Source organism: Aptenodytes patagonicus, chromosome 22 (assembly GCF_965638725.1).
Source record: "Aptenodytes patagonicus chromosome 22, bAptPat1.pri.cur, whole genome shotgun sequence".
In the NCBI taxonomy this organism is placed as follows: Eukaryota; Metazoa; Chordata; class Aves; order Sphenisciformes; family Spheniscidae; genus Aptenodytes; species Aptenodytes patagonicus.
Window position 1 is genome coordinate 4,501,721 of NC_134970.1, and position 24,833 is coordinate 4,526,553.

The 24,833-nt window shown below is 55.0% G+C and overlaps 1 protein-coding gene across 1 annotated transcript; it reads left to right on the forward strand.

Moving 5' to 3' along the window:
• The first annotated feature begins 3,731 nt into the window (after positions 1-3,731).
• On the forward strand, positions 3,732-8,949 carry LOC143170094 (green-sensitive opsin). Its single transcript, XM_076358053.1, has 5 exons — positions 3,732-4,102; positions 5,961-6,129; positions 7,563-7,728; positions 7,851-8,078; positions 8,291-8,949. The coding sequence occupies exons 1-5, from the start codon at positions 3,742-3,744 to the stop codon at positions 8,417-8,419; spliced, it is 1,053 nt and encodes a 350-aa protein (XP_076214168.1). The 5' UTR covers positions 3,732-3,741; the 3' UTR covers positions 8,420-8,949.
• The last annotated feature ends 15,884 nt before the right edge of the window (positions 8,950-24,833 follow it).

The window sequence follows — 24,833 nt, forward strand, 5'->3', positions numbered from 1 at the left end:
GACAGCCCATAAAGTTCCCCTGCTAAGAGACACCAAATTAAAGCTATCACTTTCCATTTCTGTGACACAGAGGGAACCGAGATTGCATTCAGGACATGTCCTGGAGGAACCAGCTATCCTTTCCGGTGTCATTTTTCTACGCTGAGTTTATTCGAGGCCTTCAGCACTGCTCAGGCTGTGGCTGACCTGCGGAGAGCTCTAAATCCACCAGCCTCGGGGTATCGACTGAAACACCGACCTCAGCTCACAGGGGGAGAAAGCTGAGTCCATGAGCACAGCTGGGAAGGGACAGACCCCTGTTAGCACGACAGATGTGACTCAGGCTTACCTGCTCCATATTCAGCTCCCAAAAAGGGGAAAGGTCCTGGTCCAGATCTAGTTGAAGGTCAGGTGAAAGTCCTCTTGGTCCGGTTGTTGGCAATCCTCTGTACGAAAGGTTTCTGCGTACCATGCATGAAGCCAAAGTTGCACCACAGCTTACCTGAAAGAGGGAGTGGAGAGGGTTTGCACTGATCAAGGAAAAAATCTCTGCGCAAAAAATACACCCAAAACAGACTGTCATGTCACCTCTTCTCCCCATAGCTGTGCTTCATTTGTACAACTCTTTACTCTTTAGGAGAAGACGGGACACCGCGAAGATGTGGCAGAAAGTCTCACAGAGATGGGAGGTGAAAATTACTTTCTGGGAGATGAAAATTTACTTTCCCGTGAGATAACCATGTTCATATACAAAACCTTGGAGAAGCACCAGAGCTTTCAGATGCTGCTGGCACTGACAGCAAGGTCCAAGTCTTTTGAAGGTGGACCATCACAGTGAAATCTTTTAGCTGAAAAGAGTTGCTTTCTACCATGGAATTTGGGAGGGACACATTGGAATTGAGATGCACATCTCTTTATGTGTATTAGCATTTCTGGGTTCTCCTTTAATATTCAACTAATTCTGCAAAAATGTGCCCAACTTTTGTATGTCCAGAAGCCTGACTACGGCCAGGAGAGGCATGAAATACCTCCAGGAGGTATTTAGGAGAAGTAAGGCCATGGGACTTCTCCATAAGAAACTCTTCCCCTCAAGGAAGACCTGGGCTGGGAATTTCATGACTGGCGGTTTCACAGGACGTGCAGTGAGATACCTTCTGAGAGGCACAGCCATCCCATGGGGAGTCCTTGTCCCAGGGCACCTGAGGCTGACGTGACCCACTTACTCTCGCCACGTCCTAGTTCTGCTCCTCTCGGACCTGTGCAGATGGATCAGCGGGTCAGCGATTAGGACATCATTCATCCCACCCACACCCCTTAGCCTTCCGCTCCTGCCCTCTAGCTCTGAGACACTCCAGTCTTGCCGAAGACCTCATTCATCCAGCAAGACAGCATTGACTTTTTCCATCCACCTTGCAGCAGCAAGAAAGAGGCTAACAGCTTACCGCATTAACAGATCAGGGCCATTAACGCCACCAGATGTCAGAGATTAATGGAAGAGCTTCACTAAGGTGCCTCAGGCAGGTCTCCTGGAGAAGGAGCACCCATGACCCAGAAGGAAGAAATGGGGAAATGTCGTGGTTTAATCTCAGTCGGCAACTAAGCACCACGCAGCCGCTCGCTCACTCCCCCCCGGTGGGATGGGGGAGAGAATCGGAAGGGTAAAAGTGAGAAAAACTTGTGGGTTGAGATAAAGACAGTTTAATAGGTAAAGCAAAAGCCACGCATGCAAGCAAAGCAAAACAAGGAATTCATTCACTACTTCCCATTGGCAGGCAGGTGTTCAGCCATCTCCAGGAAAGCAGGGCTCCATCACGCGTAACGGTTATTTGGGAAGACAAACACCATCACTCCAAATGTCCCCCCCTTCCTTCTTCTTCCCCCAGCTTTATATACTGAGCATGACGTCCCATGGTATGGAATATCCCTTTGGCCAGTTGGGGTCAGCTGTCCTGGCTGTGCCCCCTCCCAGCTTCTTGTGCACCTCCAGCCTTCTCAGTCGGTAGAGCATGGGAAGCTGAAAAGTCCTTGACTAGTGTAAACACTACCTAGCAACAACTAAAACATAGGTGTGTTATCAACATTGTTCTCACCCTGAATCCAAAACACAGCACTCTACCAGCTACTAGGAAGGAAATTAACGCTATCCCTGCCGAAACCAGGACAGGAAAGAGCTTGGATGAGATGGAGCATTGGTGCTCCAAGCCGGCACCGACCCTGCTGAGAAGGGTTTCACAGTCTCGTGTGTGCTGGGATGGGGATCCCATGCCCCATACTGAGTGCTGAGAGACTGGGAGAAGCTTCTTTCCATCCCGCTTGCTCTGCCAGCGTGGCTACAGGCTGGTGCTGGTCTCTCTGCACTATCTCTGGAGGGAATTCAGGACATCAGTATTGCTGAGGCTTTACCTTCCCTCCCCCGGGGCACTCAGGCGCTGCTTCTCCAGCAAGTAGTGGCACTTTGTCAGGCTGGTTTTAGAGCTGTGGCTTAAGGACCCTGCCTAAACCCTGCCAGTCCTTGCAAAGCTGCAACCCAGATTAGCGTCCCACTTGCTGGGATGGGGAGGAGGCTCGGGAGGGAAACGCTCACCACCAACTCCCTGGGAGACAGGGAGTCACAGGGCTGATTGTGCCACATCCATCCCTGCTGGATGGTCTGCTCCCTCCCGTCCTGCCAGAGATCCTTGGAGGATCAGCTGAATAACATATATCCTTCAGCCCAGAGAGGAGGCAAGGCGGAGGAGGAAGTTCACAGTCCTTTGCACTCTAGCACAACCAGGGCGCGCGATTCAGGGTGTAATACAGGCAGGAGACCTGCCCCCAAAATGCTCTGTTTACCAAGATTGCAGCCTTTGGGATGGGAAGCGGCTTCCCCTCCTGCCTTTGCCCAGCTCCGTGCGCAGAGGTGGCCCTTGGCCATGTTAGCAGAGCCCGGTTTTGCTCTGTGATGGGGACGCATGTCCATATCGGGCAGCACCCACATTGAACCAGGCACCCCAAGCACAGAGCAGCCAAACAGCCGGAGCCGAGCCAATGGCTCAGACCCGCAGAGCTCGGCCCAGTCTTCCCACAGTGACCTCCCCAAGGTCAGTGGGGCAGAGCTGGGCACTCCCCAGTCCCCAAACACTCCCATGGATTCCTTCAGCCACCCAGGGACACCCCAAAGGCTGTGACCCACTGCGGACCCGAGCACGGACCCATTTCCCCATCAATCGCCCAAAGCAGCCGCTCCCCAGTTCGCCACTGCTCCTCCCACCTTTGCCTCTCTTCCAAAGGGCGCCCCACCCCATCCCTTCCTCCCCCCAACTCCTTAAACAATATTAAACACTTAATGGCAATTAATACGCTTTAATGCAGGTTTTGGGGCCAACTGGCTGCTTAGAGGGTGCTTAAACCATCAGCCCCTCTCAATCCCGTTGCCCTTGTCATACAAAGTTAGCCGAGCCCCTAATCCGGCCTCCCCCCGTGCTCCCTTGAGGAGGCCAAAGGGTATAAAACCTCCCCTGGCACGCGGGCACCGCCAGCCCTCGATGCGGAGCAGGGGCAGCGCACCACCTCCCGTCCCCTTGGGATTTACTGTTCTTATTAATTAATTTATTTTTTTGATTGGGGGGGGATCCTTTAGTTGGGTATTGTTCCACATTAGGGGGTGGGGCTTCCCTTTTTTTTTTTTTTTAATTGGGGTTGAAGCAAAATTAATTACAAAACCAGAGCATTTGATTTTTAAAAAACCCTTAAAAGCAAAGCAGCTGCCATAACGTTGGCAAGATGAATGGGACAGAAGGTAGCAATTTTTATGTGCCTGTGTCCAACAAGACAGGGGTGGTGCGAAGCCCCTTCGAGTACCCCCAGTATTACCTAGCCGAGCCCTGGAAATACCGTGTCGTGTGTTGCTACATCTTTTTTCTCATCTCCACCAGTTTGCCCATCAACCTCCTCACCCTCCTGGTCACCTTCAAACACAAGAAGCTCCGGCAGCCGCGCAACTACATCTTGGTCAACTTGGCGGTGGCTGACCTCTTCATGGCCTGCTTTGGCTTCACGGTCACCTTCTACACTGCCTGGAACGGCTACTTCGTCTTCGGACCCGTTGGCTGTGCCGTGGAGGGCTTCTTCACCACGCTGGGAGGTAAGGGCTGTGGGGTGGGAGCTTGGGTCTAAGGGCCAGGCTTGGCAGCAGGTGATCTTGCTTCTTCAGGGCTTTAAGACCCCAATTCCACCTCTTCATCATGCTATTGGGATGGCTGCGATGCATGCAGCATCCCTCCCATGCAGAAAGCCATCTCGCATGCCGCTGTGGTGTCACAGCTTGTTGCATGGGGCAGAGCTCGCCATGCAAGGCGCTGCTTCCCTGCGGCTTAAAGACAGGGATAAAAAGAGAGATTTATGCAAGTTTGATCTTGATGCCAAGAAGCGCCCGTCTCACAACTAGCAGGGCAGCTGCAAGGAAATGGATGAGGGAAGGGATCCTTGTTTACAGGATCAAGCCTGGGCTCATCTGGCCACGCTGCCCAGTGTGCATTCAGGGGGTCTCACACCAAGTTTGCAGGGCTAGCAGAGACCTGCTGGGGATGACCACATCATGCCCTTGAATCAATGTCCAGCATCTTCGCCAAAAGCCTTTTCTTGGGAAAAGGTGAAGCATTTGGGAGGGTTCGGGGAGGGAAGAGACATCCCTTGGGAGAGGGACCACTCGGGAGAGGGACCCTGCAGAAGGGGTACGGGCATGGGGAGGAGGAGTTGAAGACAAGGAGAGGGGTCACAGCTTATCTAGGGGCAAAAGGAAGATGTGGCAGCTCTTAACCAGAAGAGAAGAGCAGCAGCGTGGAGGGGAAGGAGGATTCAGGGTTGCACAAAGCTAGGAAAACCAGGCCCAGGCTTTGCAGCAATTGCTCAGCCCTTGTCCCAGTTGCACCCGATTTGGGTGCCCTTGGGAGCTTCCTTATTTCGCTTCTCAGGGACGTGAGAGTTGCCAACGCTTCACCCTGCAGAAAGTCCCTGTGCAAAACAGGGAAAATTCATTTTGCACCCCAGGCCCACACAACACCTCGTGATGGATCTGACAACTGCTAATCCTTGCTGCAGAGATCCATAACCACTGCAAGGACTTCACTTTTTCTCCCCTAAATGGGGCGATTTCCTGCAACGATGCTGATCTGAAAAAAAAAGAAAAAGAAAAACGAGACAGATGGATATTCTGCCAGACAAAAGCAAAGCTAAATGTCCTGATCTAAGCCAAGGACCGAGGAAGGGCTTGGTCTCGGGGTCAGAAGATCATATGGGCCTGCGCTATTTCTGATCAAGTGAGCCTGTGGGCTTTCAGGCAGCATTACTTGCCCTTCCAATGTTCGTGTCTGGTAAAGAACAAGGAGGCTCCTGTTCACAGGGAAGAAAGTTTGATGGGAAGCAGTCACTGCGCGAGCAGCAGGTCTCCAGCGAATCCTGGCACAGGGTGTAGTTATCAGCAGATTATCACAGCTGGGGGCATTAGCAGGCTTACAGCACCAACTAAACACTCCCAATCCCCTGAAGTTTAATTATCCCTTATAAACACATGTGCACACATGCCCACCCACACAGCCTCCCCCGTACGCCTCCCCCTGATCCAGCACTGCCGGAAGACTCATGAAATACACATTTAAAGGCATCAACAGGTTTGGACACATCTGGCATCTTTGCTGGAAATTGTGCTTCCTCGCGCCCAGGTGGAATTCACCCCCTTGATTTTTGAATTATTAAAAAACCATTATGATCCCCCTCCTCCATCACCAGCATCGGCACAGACGCTCCCCTCGGCTCCCAGACCTTTTGCACACTACGGCCGGGAGATTCTCAGTTATTGAATAGGATGCCGGTTATCCCCTGCTGATCCCCAACCCCTTGGCCCTCTCTGCTCTTTGCTGTGACCATGAGACCATGAAGGGAAGATCAAGCCCAGAGGAGCTCTTACCACCACCGTATGCTCTCTTTTTCTCTCCCTCCTGCAGGCCAAGTCGCCCTGTGGTCCCTGGTTGTCTTGGCCATAGAACGCTACATCATCGTCTGCAAACCCATGGGAAACTTCCGCTTCTCCGCAACCCACACCATGATGGGCATCGCTTTTACCTGGGTAATGGCCTTTTCCTGTGCCGCTCCACCCCTCTTCGGCTGGTCCAGGTGAGTCGAAGGATGCTCAGCGGCAGCCCCGGCTGCTGTGCAAACACTCCAGGGGACAGGAGATGCACTCGTGGCTCAGACGTGAAACTCCCTGGGCTCCAGGCAAGAAGGGCAATGGGGCGAGTCAGAACAGAAATGGGACCTCAGCTGTCAGTCTCATGATGGCTTGATGTCCCCTAACCAACGGCAGCCACAGGCTCAGCATCTCCAGCTGCAATGGCCCTTCACGCTCCTTCTGTTCTGCAGAGAAAGAGGGGCTTCGATAGGCACGGCTCGTCTCACCCATGCTGTGAAGAGCCCATTTCCCTCTGCAGACCATAAAGAGCATCTGGATGACCAGGCCAGCAGGCAAGGCTGCTCTGGGGAGGCAAACCTGGCCTTGCTGATGTGCTGCCACCCCAGCATTGCTCCTGGGAGCCCTGCAGCACCTTTCCCAGCACCCTTGCCCCACTCTCCCCGCGAGCCCATCTGTCCTGCTCCCAGCATCACAGCACATTTCAGCCCCCAACCAACAAATGCCCCCCAACTATAACAGAGGCAACGCTGGCTGCTCACACCACAAGCTGCTCACTGGGCTTCAGCAAGCGTGTCCTCCGGGCAGCTAAAGCCCAGGTCTGGCTCTTGCATGCACCCACATCCCTGGTCAGGAGCCGATGCAGCAGCCAAAGGCCACCAGGAGCAGAGCGTAAGGGAGGAGCTGAGGAGATGGAGGTAATTTCTCTAATGCTGCAGGTCCAGCCCCTCCTGACACCCCGCTGCAGAACTGCCCTGTGGGGTCATAGCAAGCTCCTACCAGCCCTCTGGGCATGTGCAAGAGCTGGCTTTGGGGCAGCAAAGTCCCTTTACCATCCACCTGCAATGAGGCACAGCTGGATGGTCCCTCTCCAGCCTTGAATTGGGATCCCTGCCCAGGCAGCTGGTCCTTGGCTCCCAAGCAGACCTGAGCTGCATCCCTTTGAGCCAGGGCCCCTCCAGACACAGGCTATGCGTCCCTCCACCCCGTGCAGCAGCGGGGACAAAGCCCTCAAGAGCTTGGACCCACCAAGCTGGTGGCTCTCGTTCCCGCTCGGCATCCCTCCATCTGCAGAGGGAGAACAGGTGGCTCCCGGCAGGCAAGTGCTCAGCCACGTAGGAAGGAAATAAATAGCCCGTTCCCCGTGGGAGGGAGCGAGTGTCACAACAAACTGATGCTATGCGCCCAAGTGCAACATGTCGGCATGGCTTGCTGCCGGCCCCGAAGGAGCCGCGCGCTGCAGAGCCAGCCAGGCCGGGTGCACAGGGCGCAGAGGAGAAGCCAGGGAGGAGCTCACCCAAAACACACATGCCACTCTTCGAGCATCCCCCATCCTTGGGGAATTTGGGCCTCAGGTTGAACCCCTCCCGTGTTCCCCAGGGAGGGTCCTGGTGAAGATCCTAACCTTTCTTGCTGGCAGATACATGCCGGAGGGGATGCAGTGTTCCTGCAGCCCTGACTACTACACCCACAACCCTGACTACCACAACGAGTCCTACGTCCTCTACATGTTCGTCATCCACTTCATCATCCCGGTCGTGGTCATTTTCTTCTCCTACGGGCGCCTCATTTGCAAAGTTCGAGAGGTAACGTCGGGAGGAGGCATGGGAGGCTAACAGGGACAGGGTGGGCGGCTTGGGCAGGAGAAGGGAGGTGGTCCCGGGGCAGAAAGCTGTGGGGTGCCCCTCACCACCCTCCCTGCCCGCAGGCAGCTGCCCAGCAGGAGGAGTCGGCCATGACCCAGAAGGCTGAGAAGGAGGTGACGCGGATGGTGATCCTCATGGTGCTGGGGTTTATGCTGGCCTGGACGCCCTACACCTTGGTGGCATTCTGGATCTTCACCAACAAGGGAGCGGACTTCACTGCCACGCTCATGTCAGTGCCTGCCGCCTTCTCCCTCTACAACCCCATCATCTACGTCCTCATGAACAAACAGGTGAGATGCCCCATGTCATGCAGGGTGAGCCTCTGCCCTTGGCTTACCGGCACGTCTGGGGTCACCGCAGGCACCTTGCTCTTTCCCAGAAGTGGTTGAATCTCAGCCTTGGGGGGAGCAGCAAGCTCAGGGGCTGTTGGGGGCTCTTGGTCCCACAGCACGTCCTCGCTGGCCCCCAATGCCATCGTTCTCTGTTTCTCTCCCCTCTTCAGTTCCGTAATTGCATGATCACTACAATCTGCTGTGGCAAGAACCCCTCTGGGGATGAAGACATCTCTGCCGTATCCCAGAGCAAGACTGAGGTCTCCTCCATCTCTTTCAGCCAAGTGTCACCTGCATAGACCATGGACAGTTTGGACTGGGGTGACCCGCCGAGCTCGGGGACCGAGACAGACACCCACACACCCACAGTCTCATTTCATGCAGTCACTCCCTTGTGCACCGACACCCTCCGCTGCACGAGAAGTTAGCTGTGCACGTACTGCGGTAGCTTCCCCCCAATCCCACGTGCAGACCCCCAGCCCCAGGCACGCTTACTGGGGCACCCCTGTGCCCACTGGTGCAAACACAGCACCCTGAGCTCTTCCACACTGTCACAGCCCTTTGCAGAGGAGCCCAGGTCCCTTCCCCAGGTCCCAGGAGCCGGCCAGCTTTTGGGGACCATCCATGTGTCAGCAAACCCCCTTGCTTTGTTCACATCGTGTTAAAACAGCAACGGCCAGTGGGAAAGCCCAAACTGCAATATTTTCCTCCCTGCCACTCTGAAACGCGCTCCCTGCTAGCATCCCCCTGCCCTGGCGCTCAAGGGAGTGTCGCAGAAGCATTCGGCCCTCATTTGCAAAAACTAAGTACGCAGATAAAACACTATTGCAAAAACCCCAGAAGCACAAACCCGTGGCTGGAGCGGTCCCGGCTGCCCCTTGCCAGCACCTGAGCCGGGGGCTCACCGGAGCTGCGCACCCCGCTGCCGGCACAGCCGATGGAAATCAATACCTGTAGTCTTTATAAATCAATATAACAAATGGAGCTGGGAGCGGGCTTCGCTTCAAGCCCGACTCCCTGTATCCCCCAGACAACACTGTAGATATATTTTTTTTTTGTCTTGGAACTTGTAAATATTTGCTCACATACTTTGAAGTCTCTATCTTTCTCAGCCCTTTCCTTTCTCCTCCTCCTCCTGACTCGAAGGCAGAGAAACCATCTTTCACCTCCGCTCCTGCCAGCCGGACACGCATGGCCAACCTTGGAGGGTGGGACCGGTACCCGAGCGCTTTCCTGTACATATTTTATAAATAAATAATGTCGTGTCAGCACAAGGACTTCTACAGTCAAGAAGTAGGGATTGAAAAATAAGAAATAAACAGAAGCAGCACAGAGAAAAATACAGATGCTCACTCCTTGTCCTTTCTTTTGGGCTGTGTTGACAAGACGCCGATGTCCAGCCGAGAAAATGCGATGCTGCTGTTGGAGACGCAAGCCTGGAGCTGTCTCGAAAGCCATGGAAAGGGGACCTGTGGGTTAGACCAGCCTAGGACACAGAGGGGAGAGCAGTGACCGTCCCCAGCAAGGTGACAGCCCCGTTAGCTGGAGCACCAAAGGAGTTTAGAGGCAAAGAGAGGCACAGACCGGGCACAGGGCAGCCGGTGCCACTGCTTGTACTATGGCCCTCACTGCCCAGCCTACCGCCAGCCATTATTTTTTCAGCCTTTAATACTTAAGCATCCCCCACATAGCCTTAAATAAAGCTTCAGCAGAGAGCTTTTTGCAGAGTTCAAGTTCCCCTCCCCGCAGGGCCCTTCGAGTCAGTGCCGTTAAGGAATTGGCAGAGTCAGGGAAAAATTGTTCCCTGTGTCAGTGAATTTGTTACCGAGCTGGCTGGAGAGCAATCCTGAGCGCATTCGCTGCCGGGGCTCTCGCCCTCCACCACCCTCCCCGTTCAGCACACACGTGCCCCCTCTCAGGGATTTTTCCTCCTTTTTTGGCCCAAAGCAACCAAAAATGGTGGGAAGCCCAAGGTTCACCACTGGGATGGGGATGCAGGAATAGAAACCACCTTTTGCTCCAAACCACCAGCGCAGCCGTGCCCTGGGGAGTGGGGGAGGATGATGCCCCCAGCCCCAGCTCTCCAGGCACCCTCCTGCCTCCGGACCCCAGCAGGACTGCGCCTGCACGCATCCAAATTCGGGGCTCCTGGCCAGGGCCCGATGATGGGGTCACCGCAGAAGCAGGTCTCCGGCACCACTCCTGCACTGACAGCTACACTGAATAATTCATGGCCCGCTCTCCCAGGGTCTCGGGAGCCTCCTTTCCTTCGCCTACAAAGCAACAAGCCCATTTCCTTTTGTTCTTTGAAGCGAGGGAGAAGCAGAGGAGCGGAGGCACTGGGGCTTTTTTTATAGCGAGTGATTGAACACGCCGCCTGCGAAGGAGGCCTCCTTGGCATTGCTTATCTCACCCCCTAGACTTTTGAGTGCAATATATTACGGGAACGCAACCCTCCGTAACCGCACGCCCTGAACAGAGCACGGTGCCTGGCTGTGTAGCCCCCCCCCCAACTTTTTTTCTTTTTTTAAATGCTGCAGTTGTGGGTGAGGGCTGCTCGCCTTTTGCTGCCGTGCAGCGATGCTGGAAGAATTCACGACGTAGCAGACCCTGGAGGGGGATAACAGCAGCCCATGACCCCTAACGGGGAGCTCCGGAGAGCCGGGGACCACCTCGGGGTGCGCTGAGGCTTTGCAGCCGAATTTCCCACCGGCGTGAGAGGGATGGAGCAGAGTGCCCCAGCCCCGCGGCTCACTGGGCAGCGGCAGATGCTGGCAGCGATGCCGGCAGCGATGCCTTCTGGCTGCCCCCACCTGCGCTCAGCAGCCAGCTGCCTCGCCAGATGTGTCACCACCCGCGACACCGCAGCGGAGGAGCGAGCGCCGTTTGCAAAGCCGGTGGAGGTCACGAGCACCCTGCCTGCCCCTGCAGCCCCAGGGATGCTTTGTAGAGGGAATTATGTCCAGCAGAATAGTTTTACCCTCCTTGGTGCAGCCACCCTGCTGCGAGGAGCGTTCTCGAGGTGGGTATTGCCCAGACAGGTTGTGCACGTGCGGGATCTTGAGCACAGCTGGCCAGGGATGCTCTGAGGTGCAGGCAGCTTGAAATCAGGCAGCTTGAAGTCATCCACAACAAAAAGGAGGAGCTGCTTTATTTGGGGTCGAGGCTGCAGATGGGAATAAAAAGATAAACCCATCCCAAGCGAGCAACCCCTCTGCTTCTGCCTCCAGCCCCTCTCTATCCGCGGTGGCCCCGCAGCAGCAGCTGATGACACTCGCTTCTCCTTGAACAAACCCCTGCAAAAAACTAAAGCATCCAAATTGCAGCACTGGTTTCTCCAAAACCGTGCCAGGCAGGCGTAGGGGAGGAATGCAGCAGCCAGGTAATCTGCAACCAAAAGCTAAAACCTAATCTAGCCCTCATTGATTCAACCTTTCAATAGCAGAAAGCATCTCATTGAAGGGGTTTTCCTTTTTGTCTCCCCTCCTTGTTTTAAACACTGTTTTTTGGAGATGTGAAGCCATAATTTTCTTGCAACTGCCCGCCAGGCCATGCTCCCCTTGCTTTTCAAATCCAGGGGCTTTTAAAGATGTTATCGATCCAACACTTATTTATATGCAAACAATAGGAGAAGATGGTTCGTTCAGTTATTAAATTGAGAGAGCTGACAAAAGCAATCAGAAGATATATCACTTAATAGGAGATTAAGAGGGAAGCAGCAGGAGCCTGGATTTCTGACCCAGTGTTTCAGATTGTTTTATATGTCTATAGCTATGTATTTTTACTGCTCAGATGGCAACATAATAAAATGACACAATTGTGCGCTTTGCCCACAGGGTTTTATCACTAATTGATTTTGCAACAGCTCATCTAATCTCAATTCTAAAGGCTTTTGTGTGGGCTGCATCGAAGGGGACTATCCTGTCCAGGGTCATCTCCTGGCAGAGGGAAACTCAGGGCTGGGGGGCTGCAGCCAAACCGGGGAGTACAATGGGCACAGGGGAGAGCTCGAGCTCCGTCCCACCATCCGCAGCGAGACAGAGCCTGGGCACCAGCTGCTCACCAGCCTTGGCACGAGGAAGTCATGCCCAGCCTCTTCCTCGGCTCAGCCTGCGGTGTTCGCCAAGGGCTCAGACCTCGTGGCAAACTGAGCCGGCTGAGGAGCAGTGCAGGATCCGGCCTGTCCCCATCCCGGAGAGCCAGTGGCACATGCCACTCCTCACCCTCTCTGCTGGGACCGTGGCGTGCTGTCACTGCTGCTGGCGCAAGGAAATCAATAGTTCCCATGATTTGGAAAGGCAGACAAATGGGAACCTGGTTTCAAGATTCCTTAACTCATTTTCACACAATTAAACTTTAATCCATCTTCATTATGTTTCCTTTTCACTAAAGCTCCTCGCATTACAAGGACAAGACATCCAGTGTCAATTATTTGTTCTTTAAAATTTGATGAACTTCATATGCAGATCAGATCTGGGCACGGCAGACCAGCTTGGCATATATATGAAATAACCATTTGGTTAAATATCCTGGGGCAGGAGCTACCCTTTGGGAGCCCTCAGACAACCCACGCCTTTCCCATATGGGAAATCCCCACGTGCACTAGCCCTAAGGAACTGGGAGATCCCCAAACCCAGCCCCAAGGTCCCACCCTTGGAAAAAAAGCATTCAGGAGTTATTTCTTTCCACTTTTCCATAAATACATTGATATTTTCAGGCACTGCTTGCTTGCAATCAGCAAGGGTCATTCCAGCATCACTCATTCATAGCAGATAATTGCACACAGGGCAGGTATCGTCACCTTCTCCAGCACCGTTGGCCTGAGGTTGGCTCAGCAGCCCCTGGCCGCTACCGCCTAAATTCACATGCGATTGAGGAAAGCAGCCAGACAGCAGCAACCAAACAGAGACAGCTGGAAATTTGGGCCCAAAGGGCATTTCAGTGTCTAACTCTTATCCCCGCTGCAGCTGGGATTGCTCCTCCTTACCCGAGTATTGCCATCATCTGTTTTAGAAAAAACTGCAGTAATCGGCTCAATTCATTTTAAATCGGTTATCGTTTGTGCAAGCAGCAGTCGGGGGAAAAGCAGCTTGTAGTTAATAACCTCCCTAATTTGGAGGCATCCACAGGGATGAGGAGGGAGATCTCAGCAAGGGGCCGTTCTTTGGTCCTTGCCCCGTGGCGGCTGCGCAAGTCCCCTGCAGCTGCAGGGCACAGCCCGAGATCCTGCACCAAAACACAGGGACAGGCGTGGGGTGCAAGGCTGCGAGGTTTGAGACGGGGTCCTGGCCCGGTGCCATGCCGTACAGCACTCATCCTGCCCCGGGGCTGATCCCCGTCAGGCTGGGACATTGTTTTCTGGGGTTTCTCCTGGGACCTATTTATCACGTCTGAGTGCAGAAGCGGCAGCCGGGATGCCGGAGGGTCTGGCTCTGTCTATTTGTCTCTGCCAAAGGAAAAGCATCTCCTTGTCCGGCCACGCCAGCAGCTCTGGAAACAACAAGATAAGATTAAAAAACTCCCCTCTTCCCTCTGTGCCATCACACTCACAGGGCTGGGGGATCCAAATCCCATCCTAGTCCATCTCCAGGGTGCATGGACCCCGGTACCATGGGGAGAAGCTGCCCCTCAGGGGAAAAGCTGTTGGGGTTACAGCTTGGAAGAGGCCGAGATTTCCCCCTGCCAGTGCCAGGGGCACGTTGCACAGCCCCAACGGCCTCTCCTCCACGAGGCTGAACCCAGGGAGACCCAAGCGGTGTTTGCACCCCCCGGGAAGGTGCACAAGCACCCATGTTTGTGCCACTTCCCAGCATGGACATCCCCTGCCTGTGCAAAGGCTCCCCGAATCCATCAGCGCTGCCTGTGTCACGTTAGCAGCAATAAAAAGATTCAAACAGCAATTCCTTACTTTTATGAACAAATGGCCCTGGATGGATGATTCAGGCAGCATTCAATTCCCAGCAAAAGCCCAGCCTCTTTCATGTAGGTGGATAACTGCAAATAAAAGTAGGGAATTATTAGCACTTAATACTTGGTGGGTTTTTTTTACTCCCTAGTGCTCTTTGGTAGTTTATCTAAAGCGCTTGGCATCTAACAGGCAGGGGGGCCCTTGCTAAGGGGAGATGCATGGATTGCAGTGACGGCTCTGGACACCGAGACCATCCCCATCCCGCTGCCAGGGCTCTCCTCCAGCCTGCCCCCACCAGACCCCCTTTACTCCTCCCCATGTCCCCTTCTCCCATCTCCTCCTCGCCCCTGCCCTCTCCCTGCGTTCCCATTCACAGCTTCGCTGCCACCAACGTGGGAGCCTTGGGTCCCCCCAGCCCCACCGTGGCACCAGCCCCCAGCCTGGGGCAGGGGTGGGGGTGTCCAGGGTGGCTTCCCCATGAATCTGGGGCTGCTCGTGGCTGTGAACAGCCATGGAGAGACACGCGCCAGCCTCCTCCAGACTCTCTCTTTCTCCTTCATCAAGACCGCCTATATTTTTCTTGTTCATCAGACTGACAAATGGGCAGAAAACAGACTTCTGCCCATTTCCTGCGCAAGCTGCCCACTCCTCCTCTCCCCTTGGTGATGACTGAGAGCTGAAGAAGCAGGAATAGCATATAAATTTCCTCCCTCCTTTAATAAATACCTCTATTACCTAGCGCTTTCTCCCAGCTCTCGCCGATTGGCTGCTGCAGGCTCCTTCTCGCTCACTCGGTGGCTTGCTGCCTGCCAGGCAGACGTGATAAACCGAAATTCTCATTTCTATGGGGAATAAGCAGCAGGACCAAGCCAGGCAGGCTGCAAAGGGCTGAGGGCAGCACAGGACAGGAGAAAACCCCTCTCTGGGGTCTTGTCTGCACCTTTGCATCATCACGCAGGGAGCCAAACGAGTTCATTTATTAGGAAAGGTGCATTGGGGCTTGTCTGACTGCATGGCAGCAGATCGCGTCCTCTCTTTGGACACTCTGCCCTGGTCCTGAGGGGGAGGAGGGTTCCCACAGTCCCCGGGGACCCTGGTGCTGTGGGTGCAGCTGGGCTTGTCCCAGGCACCGCCGTGCACCTTGGGGTGGTCCTGAGATTTAATGCAGGAAGGGAATACGGACAAATCGTGCTTAAAATCTCACTGAGACAGTGCAGGGAGAGCAGGAAGGTTTGATGGTCGAGGGAAAGCCATCACAGAAGTGATTTGCACTGTGGTCAGCAGCCAAATCTGTCTCCCGAGGCAGCTTCTTTCTGCTCGAGAGCAGAAGCGATGCAGGTGGCTTCTGCTGGAAAAATGCTGATGGCAGAGAAAGTCATGATGTCTCGGGAAAGGTGAAACGCCTTTCTGCCACCCCTGCAGAAGGCTTCCAGCATGGGGAGAAGTCGGGGGACCCAAGGGAAAGGGCATTGTTGAGGTAGGGGCTACAAACGGAGACCCCACACCCACCCAGAGGGGACATGGAGAGCCCACGCCAGCAGGGCTGGGGTGGCAGGGGATGGTGTCTTGGTAGCACTGCAGCCAAGCAGCCTCCTCCTGCAAACCCAGGGTGCCCCGAGCTCCCAGGTCCATGTATCTCCCTTCTGCTGGGGACACGGAGCAGCAGGGGAGAGATGCCCCCAACTCACACCCGCAATGCAATCGCATTCAGGCAACGTAAAGCATACAAAGAGAGCCATAAAAATACAGAAGCCACATGAAGCGAGCCACAGACCTCGGGGCACAGGGCAATCCGTATGATTTTCAGCAAGACAGGAATGTCCTTGCAGCGGAGACCCCCATGGGTGTTGCTTGGCATCAGCACAGCTCTGCAGGCACCGCTGCATCTCTGCTGCCCAGAGTTCCCTGCCCAGGACACGGCAGCACCGCTTGACAGCTTATTTACCGAGAGGCCCTGCCCAGAGATGACTCCTAAACACAGTTCACTCCATATGATGCTGCAAAGAGACATCAGAGTGCCAGGATTTGTCCCCCGCCTTGCCGAACAGCTTTTGCATGCAGGGCTGCTGCCTTGCTCCAGCCTGGCTGGGCTGCTGCTGCAACACGTGTCCAAAAATGTCCTGTGCGAAACCAAATGCACCACCCTGATGAGGGCTGCCTGAATTCCCATCCTCAGCTCAGCTCCGGTGCGTAAGTGAAAACAAGCCACGAGGCTGGCAGCCTGATCCCTTGCTGGGTTTCTCCTCCCTGTACCTCCTTTTACTCCTAACCCTTTCCTGCAGCTGTCGGGGACACCCAGGACAAGGCTCACTTTGTCAAACCAAGAAAGTGCTGCTACATGCCGGCCACCGATCCCTTGGGAAGCACAGGCAGCCTTCCCAAGTGGCTCGAGCATCGCAGCAGGATGGCAGACACCTTGATCCATCCCTGTAAGACAACAGGTAAAAGCCAGCAGCTTTTTACATGCCCAGCATCGCTGACAGCCCCTTGGGGGATCAGGCTACCCCCCCCCCCCCCCCCAATCGCATCGGGCACATCCCCTGCGCTTTATGCAAGTGAAGCTGCTGCAGTCCTACCATCCCATCTCCCACCCACCAAGCAGGCAGCATTGCTGTCCCCGTTCCCTACAGCACAACACCCTGCTGCAGCCCACGAGCTGCACTCGGCTGCCTTCGCCCTCACAGCTGGATTGATGGCGGCGCTTTGCAAAGCCTGGAAAAAACCCACCTTAAAAAGGAGTATTAGGGGGTAGCAGCCACCCAATTTCCCCCGTAGCCGGCACTTGGTGTGTCTCATCCGTTTCCTGGAGTCTGTTTAACTTCTAAATTTAACAAGCTCCTAAACAAGTAATAGCAGCAAGTGGCAGCGCCCAGCTCCCAACCTGCGAGTGGCATTTCAGGGGCCAGGCCACCATCAGCACGAGCGATGGGAAATTTCTCAAATGTCTCTTTGATTTATGGCTCTAGTTAATTCTCCAGGAGGCCTGTGAGCTGCCCCGAGTGCACGAAACCTCAGAGGGATAAATAATTTAACAGGTGGTTAAATGTTCTTTAAGTTCTAGAGAACATCAGCAGGAGCACAGATTTCAGGGGATAACACAAAACTACAAATTGAGCACGAAAAGGGGGTGATGGCCTGAACCCAGGCACTGCCATCAGCTTCGTGCTGAAGAAGCACCAAGATGCAGCAGCAGAGCCGATGCCGCAGGAGGGAAAGGACCAGGACATCCCAGCATTGCTGCATCTCCATCCAGCAGGATCAGATGCAGCAGGGAACACGCTTGACCGGAGGTTGTAGGGGAATATCCCACCCAGATGTGCCCTGCCAGCCGTGCAACGCAGATGTGCAGCATAGGCTGCCCTGCCTGTGCCAAAAAAATTTATTAAATGGGGAGCAGGGAGGGAAGCGGGGAGAGGCGAGTGCCCAGGGCCTGCAGGCAGGGGAGGCTGCCTTGCCCGGCAGGGCTCGAGCAAAGCCACGTCTTGCTTCGGATGATGCTGACGCTCGGGGCAGAACAGCCCCGCAACGTGCCTGGCACAGCCTGGTGCCCTTGGAGGCCACGCTGGAAGGACATGACATTTGGCAGTAGATGCTTGATGAAATGGGCTGTCAAGGGGTTGCTCTCCCTCCTTGCTCTTTCTCCCCCATGAAATCCTCCCGAGGCACAGAGATCAGGGAGGCGCTTACACCCCTGCACTGGAGGGGAGCAAGCAACCTTTGGGCTGACGCCGGAGGAAGACCACGGTGCAAGAGCCACCACTGACCGAAGCAGAGGGATGGAGAGGAGAAACCAAAGTGCTCCCCTTGCAAGCCTCCCAGCACCATTTCAGTCTCAGGTCGAGATGTTTTGGGACTCCCAAGAGCAGCAGGGCAGCCCCAAGCCCCGCCGGCAGCCCACAGCGCATGGCAGCAGCCCACGGCACGCGCAGCCTCCCCACGGCACCGGGGCAGGCTGCCGGGGAGCCCGGGAGAGGTAGATGGCAGCAAAGCCTATTTCTTGCAGCAGCCGGGATGCGACAGCCTGGTCCCTGCTCAGGCACCATCCAGCCATGCGAGCCACCACACCGAGCAGGTATTTACAGACCGTCCAGTCCTTCGCTTTACCCACGGTCTTAGTTTTCCACCACAGCTCCTTTTCCCCGGGTTTCTCTCCTTAAGTGTGACTCAGTTCTGGATGGATCTTAATTTCTCCCTGGTTAGGACATGTCAAGGAAATTAGCCGGCCAGGTGTATATAAATGCCTCTGCTCCCGGCACTTGGCTCCTTGCCTGCCTCTCCTCCCTTCCCCTCGTCCCTGGAGCAGGGAGCAGGGCATCCCCGGGTACCCCCGCAGCAGCGGCCAAGCCGCCACCTTGAATTCAAGTTCGTGGGGGGACAGTGCCTGTCCTTTCGGGGAATACACGGCGTTTTGCTGCGGACAACCTGCCCTGCTCTCCCCTTGCAGGGAGATGACTGACCCCGCTCCCTCACTATGTCTCCAATCCCCCTTCCCCAGCCCTTTTGCTGAATTTTTCAGGTGCCTGCTGTGGCTCAGCGCATGATTGAACAAATTGAGCAATGCTTTAGGGAACAAGGTTTCCCCCAAAAATCCCTCCCCGGAGGAGCCCCATGGGGTCCCTGCCCCTGTGGGTCCCACACGATGGGGAAGATGAGCGGGTCTGTGCCTGCCGAGGGCTGGGAAGGGGAGCCCACGCTCAGCCCCTGTCCCAGAAGGCTTATCATAGCCGCCCCTGATAAATGGATAATGAATAATTCACTGTTGGCTTTTGCTTTATGAAGTATTCATTGCGTTCAAGCTTCCCAAGGTAATTAACTATCCTATGAGCCCCGTGTAACACAAGCCAGCCACAATCCATCTTCAACACTTCATTAGCAGGTCCCCACACCACTTCAATAAATTAAAATGGAACAGATACACAAACGAAACTTTCCCCTCTCTGGGACCCCCCCTGACCCCCAGGAGTCGCATCCCCGGAGGAGGGCACTGCCGTGATGGGAACGCATGGGTGGGTGCCAGGATTGGACCGGCACAGGGCAGGCACCACGGTGCTGGGGACAAGCCACATTTCCCCAAGATGACGAGGGATTCTTTGCAGCTGGCTCAAGACAACAGATTTCCCCAAAGTACTGGGCAGCCCCAATCCTGACACACTAAGGCCTGAGCTCTCAGCAGTCTCAGGGCACTAGCACCCCCAAAATTGAGCTGCACAGAGGGTCTCCAGCAGAGACCTCCCCTTGCAGGCCAAGGCTTTCCCCTTTTCTTGCAGAAATAATACAAAATTTTATCCCTTCTCCCCCCCCCAGCTGCAACACCCCACCGCTGAGTTACCCACTCCAGCTTCCCAGCTCGTCCATGCTCATGGCCCCGGCACACCAGGCTGTCATCACCGCTCCAGACCCATCCTACCCTGCATCCAACAAGGCACAACGTGGGCTGATGCCTGCTGCAGAGCTGGATCCACGCATCGAGTTTCGCCCCACTTTGGGCAGCCCCAGAGAGGCACAAGTCACTCACGCAGCCGCCACTGCCGGTCTCAGCCCGGAGGTGAGCCCATCACAAGGTGACACAGCCAGCAATAAACGCAGACAGGAGTGGGACTTGTCGCTTTGATAGATGTGTAAAAATTTCCTCCAGCCCCCGTTGCTGAGTCAGCTTTTCTGACTTCAATAATTTACAGCAATAAACAGTAAGATAAGAGCAGGCACGTGTGGGACACAGCTAACCTGGGCGAGATGAGCGATGGCTCTGCCGACAGCCCTGCTCACGGGGATGGTACCGAGCGCGGCACGTAATTAAAGCCGACTTCTGGAGCCAAGCTCAGCTTGCACCAAAATGCTCAACTCCAGCCCCTGACTGCAGAAAGAGCCTTGGCTCAGCAGAAGGGACAAGTGCCAAACGCCATCACCGGGGTGTCCTGCACAGGTCCTACGTGGGTTCTCCCAAAGCCCAAAGCAGCATCCTGCCAGCCCCAGGGCCTCTGCACAGCTCTACCAGCTCCTCTCCCTGCAAAGCTTTCCCATGGCACAACCAGCCCTTTATCAAGGGCAAAGCCCCGGGGTGTGCCCTGCCTGCTGCTAATCCCCAAATCGCCCCAGCTGGGGCTTATCCCCCTTCTCCGTCCCCCCGGGAGCTGCCGGTCCCCTCCCTCACCCTGCTGCCCCCCCCAGCTGGGCTTTCCCTGCTCCCTGCCTTCCTCGTGCCTTCCTTGTCAGCTTCATGCCAGCTTTCCATTGTTTTTTTGGAGGCAAGCGGAGTTGCTGGGCTTGTCATCTCCGCTACTGCTTACTGCCGCTAAAGATGCATATTCCCAGGATCCAGGCCTTGCCCTTTCCCGTCATGGCAGTTCTGCCGCTCCCAGCACGTCCCTGCTGCAGCTGCAACCCGTCTCATTTTTCCTTGCCTCGTCGGGCACCTAATTGAATGGCTCCCCCGATCCCGTCAGCTTCGCCGTGCAAAGCCTGAGCTGGAATCTCCGTTCCCCACGTGCTGCTCTCCGTGGGGCTGCCTCCGCACGTGGGCATCCCGGCGATCCCAAAGCTGGCTTCCCACCTCTGGCATCCGCCCAGGACGGGGTGGACGGTGAGATGTGACACCCCAAACACGGGGACAAAGCACGTGCCGGTGTCCCCTCCACAGGGGCTGAGTTATGGCACGATACCCATTGCTAAGAGTGATGGTGAAAGAAAACTGGTATCCCTGAGCTGGAAAACTGATGGGGTTTTATCTAAAAGTAACCAAGCAGCTCGAGGGAGGGTATCCTCCGCGTTAGGAGAAACAGCCGATGCAGCTCAGCCATTCTCCATCGCTGGAGGAGATGGACTGTCCCTGGGGAGTCACTTCCATAGCAGCTTGAGCAAATATCACTTTAATAGGGACAGCACGTGTGCTAAATCTGGAGCCGTGTATCCTGGCCCCAGGCTAGGCCATAATATACCTTCCTAGTTTGGGTACACATGTCCTATCTTGTTATAAGCCATGTTAAGGAAAAAATTTAATAAAACTACTATACGGCGAAGAAAAAGCAGTGATGCTTGATGGAGATGTCTGCCCAGGCAGCGCAGCCTCGGGTGGAAGGTCTGGGCTGCACATCCCAGTGGGGATGCGGGATGGAATGAGGCGTGGGGCTATCCCGGTGCCGAAGCCAGGACGGAAGCAATGGGGCTGCCGCGGCCCCCTCGGACAACCGAGCTGGGGCTGGGGGCGGCGGGAGCCACAGGTCGGGGTTTCCAGGTGCCCTGTCCCATGGCCACGTGTCCTCCCGGGTGCCACGATCGGCCGCAGTGTCTGATGTAGGAGCCGTGCAGGGTGCAGTCTGCAGATGTTGGTATTTGCTTTAACACGCTGCGTTGGCCAGGCAGAGCCAAGGCACGCAATTTTCATTATATGATATCAACATTTAGCTCTAGCATTGGCAATGTCAACCCTAATTATTTTCAAGAAGTCTTGAGGGCTGTGGGGATAAATCAATATAAATAACATGTTCATAAACTCTGAATCGTGTTCCTAACAGCATTATGACTTTAATTTGAATCTCATAAAGGAGGAGTTTGGGTCAGGTGTCCCCCTCCCTTTTTCTTTCACTTATTAATCTTCGCTGTCTGTTTGTCCTCAGCCCCCACATCCCACAGAGGAGGACGCTGCGGGGGGAAAAGGGGGAGAGGAGCTCGAAGCTGGGATGCCTCCGTGCTTTTCAGCAGCAAAAAGGAGATGGCGACCTGCCAGTGCCATCCCAGGCGGGCACACGCATAGGACCGATGGACAGCCACCGGCACGTGGCTGGATTCGGGGCCGTGATGCTCTTTTCCCCAGCTCTTGAGCAACCTCCTCCTCCCTGGGCTGCGGCGATGGGGCTGTCTCGCCTCCCCCGCCTGCGGTGCAGATGGCCCAGCATATGGGCAGCCTCCCCTCGCGCTCGCACCTTGTAAGCAGATTCTGTCAGGTTTAAAGAGGAAAAGCTTAATTAAGCAGTTGTGTGTGTACAATTACATCCTTAATTATCTCCGCATTTCACTTCTTTGTTGTTTCGTGTTTGCAAGAAGTTTGGTAACAATCAGAGGCGAACGTTCTCTGAGAGAGGAGCTTTTTTTTCTCGTTTTCTCTTTCTCTCTCCCTCCTGCCTCATTTTAGGGATGTTTCTCTGGACTGAACTGAGCGGCAGAAAGAGCCTCCGGCCGGGCAAGACCCCGCGAGCCCCGAGCCCTCCTTGCTGGAGAGCCAGAGCTGGGTTTCATCGTCCTCAGCTCCCGTGTCAGTACCCAAACCAGGAGCAGGTTTCCAGAAGTGCTGCGTATGCAAAGTGCAAATCGAGCTGGTAAAAAGCTGGTTTAGCCCAGTTTTTATTACTTCACGCGTTTGTGCTACAGCAACACCAACGCTCCAGCCCAGCCCCAGCACAGGGCCGGCTGGAAAGCGCCAGTCCTCGCTCCAAACACCCTCGAGAATAAATAGACCCTGCGAGAGCAGCATCGGGGGTGATGCTTAATTGCACCCGCACCCAGAGACTTGCATCCAAGGGACAGCCCCGCCTAATTAATTCCTGCAATTACTCCATCCCACCCCATCTCCCAGCCTGGGCCACCTCTCCATCCCGCGGCATGCAGCGAGCCAGGCACCCTCCCCAGGGACATCCCGGTGTCCCCTCGCTGCCTCCTCGCTCCCGGGCAGGGTTTAGAGCTGCCTGCAGAGATCAGGGACAAGAGGTAGCAAAAGCAACTGGCTTAATTTGTGGTGGTGCTTTTATTTTATGCGAGGAGCACTAAACAGTCATAAACATCCAAGTTAGATATTGGAGCTGGGGGTATTTTTATTGTTTGTAAGTCCTTGAAATTTTGCACCATGTTTATGAAGCTTTTATTAAAAATAACCCCAAACTCTCGCTTCTCTACTTGAGTGTATTTCAAAAAAACACACGCCTGCTTTTAATATTTATATCACCGTCAGTTAATTTTTATTTACCTTGTAGTGAAACTCATCTTCATCCTTAATTCCCAAGCCCACATGTGCTTTGAAATCAGAATTGGACCTAACAATCAGCCGTATATTTAACGTGCCATTAAATTCTCAGTTCTGCTTTCACAGCTTTCAAACCAGTTGGCTTGAAATACAGCAGCGATCCCCCTTTTCCCAGCGTACCGGCAGGCCAGGCAGCGAAAATGAATCTTCACGCGGCTGAAAGATGTCAAGCGCTGGGAACGAGCCCAGAGAGAGCAACAGAAGTGATTGGGGGGGGGCTGCAAAGCGAGACCTGCGGGCAGGGATGGAGAGCGCCGAGGTTGAGCGGTTCAAAGAAGGTAGAGGGGAGACACCATCACAATTTTCAAAGGTGCAAGAGCGCTGCGGGAGAAGGAAGGTATAATCTGTCCCCTGGGTGCACAGAAAGGAATAACGGGTGTCAGAGACGGAGCGATTTAGGCTGGGCCGAAGGAGAAGCTCTGCGGGGAGTTAAGCAGCGAAGAGGGAGGCAGATGGGGAAGTCTGGGGTCTTTGGGAAGAGGCAGGACAAGTGAATGGGAGTGTTCAGCAAAGCTCAACCTCATCACATCCCTCCGACCCCCGTGCTCTGTCCCAGCCCCGAGGAGGGGCTGCGTCCGAGTCTGGAGCTGCAAACGGGGTTGTGGAGTTGGCCATCCCTGCCACCGGGCTGGGGGGAAGCAGAAGAAACTGGGGATGACCCGATTTTCCCTATTGCCAAGTTTCCACAAAAATCTGCCCGCTCGGAGGGGCAGCAGGGAGCCCTCCCACACACTTCTTCGGAGCATGGTGGGACGTCAGCCTGTCCCCCCTGTCCGTCTGCCTGCTGCTGTGCTGAACTTGACGTCCCCAAACGGTGCTCGGGGCAGCTCCGCTCCGCGCTGCCCCGCTCCGCTCCCCGTCCCTGCCACTGCAGGGAGGAACCACAGCGATGGTTCCGCTGACGAGCGGGGCCCGGGTGAGCGGCGCCTTGATGTTGGCAAAGAGAAGATTAGGAGACAAGTGGATCACAGCCTGTAATTAAACACCCAGGGAGGAGGTCTGTGATGCCGGAGAAGCCTTTCATCCAGCAGTCAAAGCGCAACTTCCCAAGGGATGCGGGGAAGGCACCAGCCCTTGGAGGCTTTCACTGATGTTTCACCCCAACCTGGCTACGGTTATGGGGTGCAGGGGGGGGAGAGGCTCTGTGCAAGGATCCGGCAGCATCTGCATCGGGATCAACACAGCGAAGTACCCACTGCTTCTACCCAGCCCTCAGCATCACCATGCAAGGGCGGCTCGGGATGCAGGAGATGCTCACGGCTGGAGCACAGGGTGGAGAAATGCATCTGCACCCCAAAACCACATTCCCAAGGATGCCGAGGAGTTGAATTCAGGGAAACCAGGGCTTGCGTGACCCTGCCATCTCGCCTTTGCTCCAACGCTTGCCACCGACCTGCCCAGGCATTGTTGTGCTCTTTGGCCAAGCACGCTGCAGAAATTAAACCAGGCAGCACCGACAGCAAAAAGCAAATGCAACATTTTAAAGTCCTTCCCAGCGTTACGATCTCGGGTGCTATTAACAACACTTGTAAGAATTTGTTCTTGAATAGATATGATTTTTATCTTGATGGTGTCTCTTTAAATCATTTTTATCCCCACGAAGTTTGCAAGAAGCATATTTTCTGTGCACCATTTATCTTGCCAAATATCCACCACCCTGTTTATTACTCACTCCCTCTTTAACCGTTACCGATGGGACTGGTCCCCACCCTCCACTTCGGCACTGTTTCCCAGCTCGTGATGCTTCTCCTCTCTCCCTCCCTCCGTGCCACAATTCCCCTTCGACCTGTGT

What these genes read in the sequence shown, in the direction of transcription:
- LOC143170094 (XM_076358053.1), top strand. Translation starts at nt 3,742, where the DNA reads ATGAATGGGACAGAAGGTAGCAATTTTTATGTGCCTGTGTCCAACAAG. An exon ending in TCATTTGCAAAGTTCGAGAG is followed by an intron (nt 7,729 to 7,850) that starts GTAACGTCGGGA and finishes CCCTGCCCGCAG; the next exon opens with GCAGCTGCCCAGCAGGAGGA. An exon ending in ACGTCCTCATGAACAAACAG is followed by an intron (nt 8,079 to 8,290) that starts GTGAGATGCCCC and finishes TCCCCTCTTCAG; the next exon opens with TTCCGTAATTGCATGATCAC.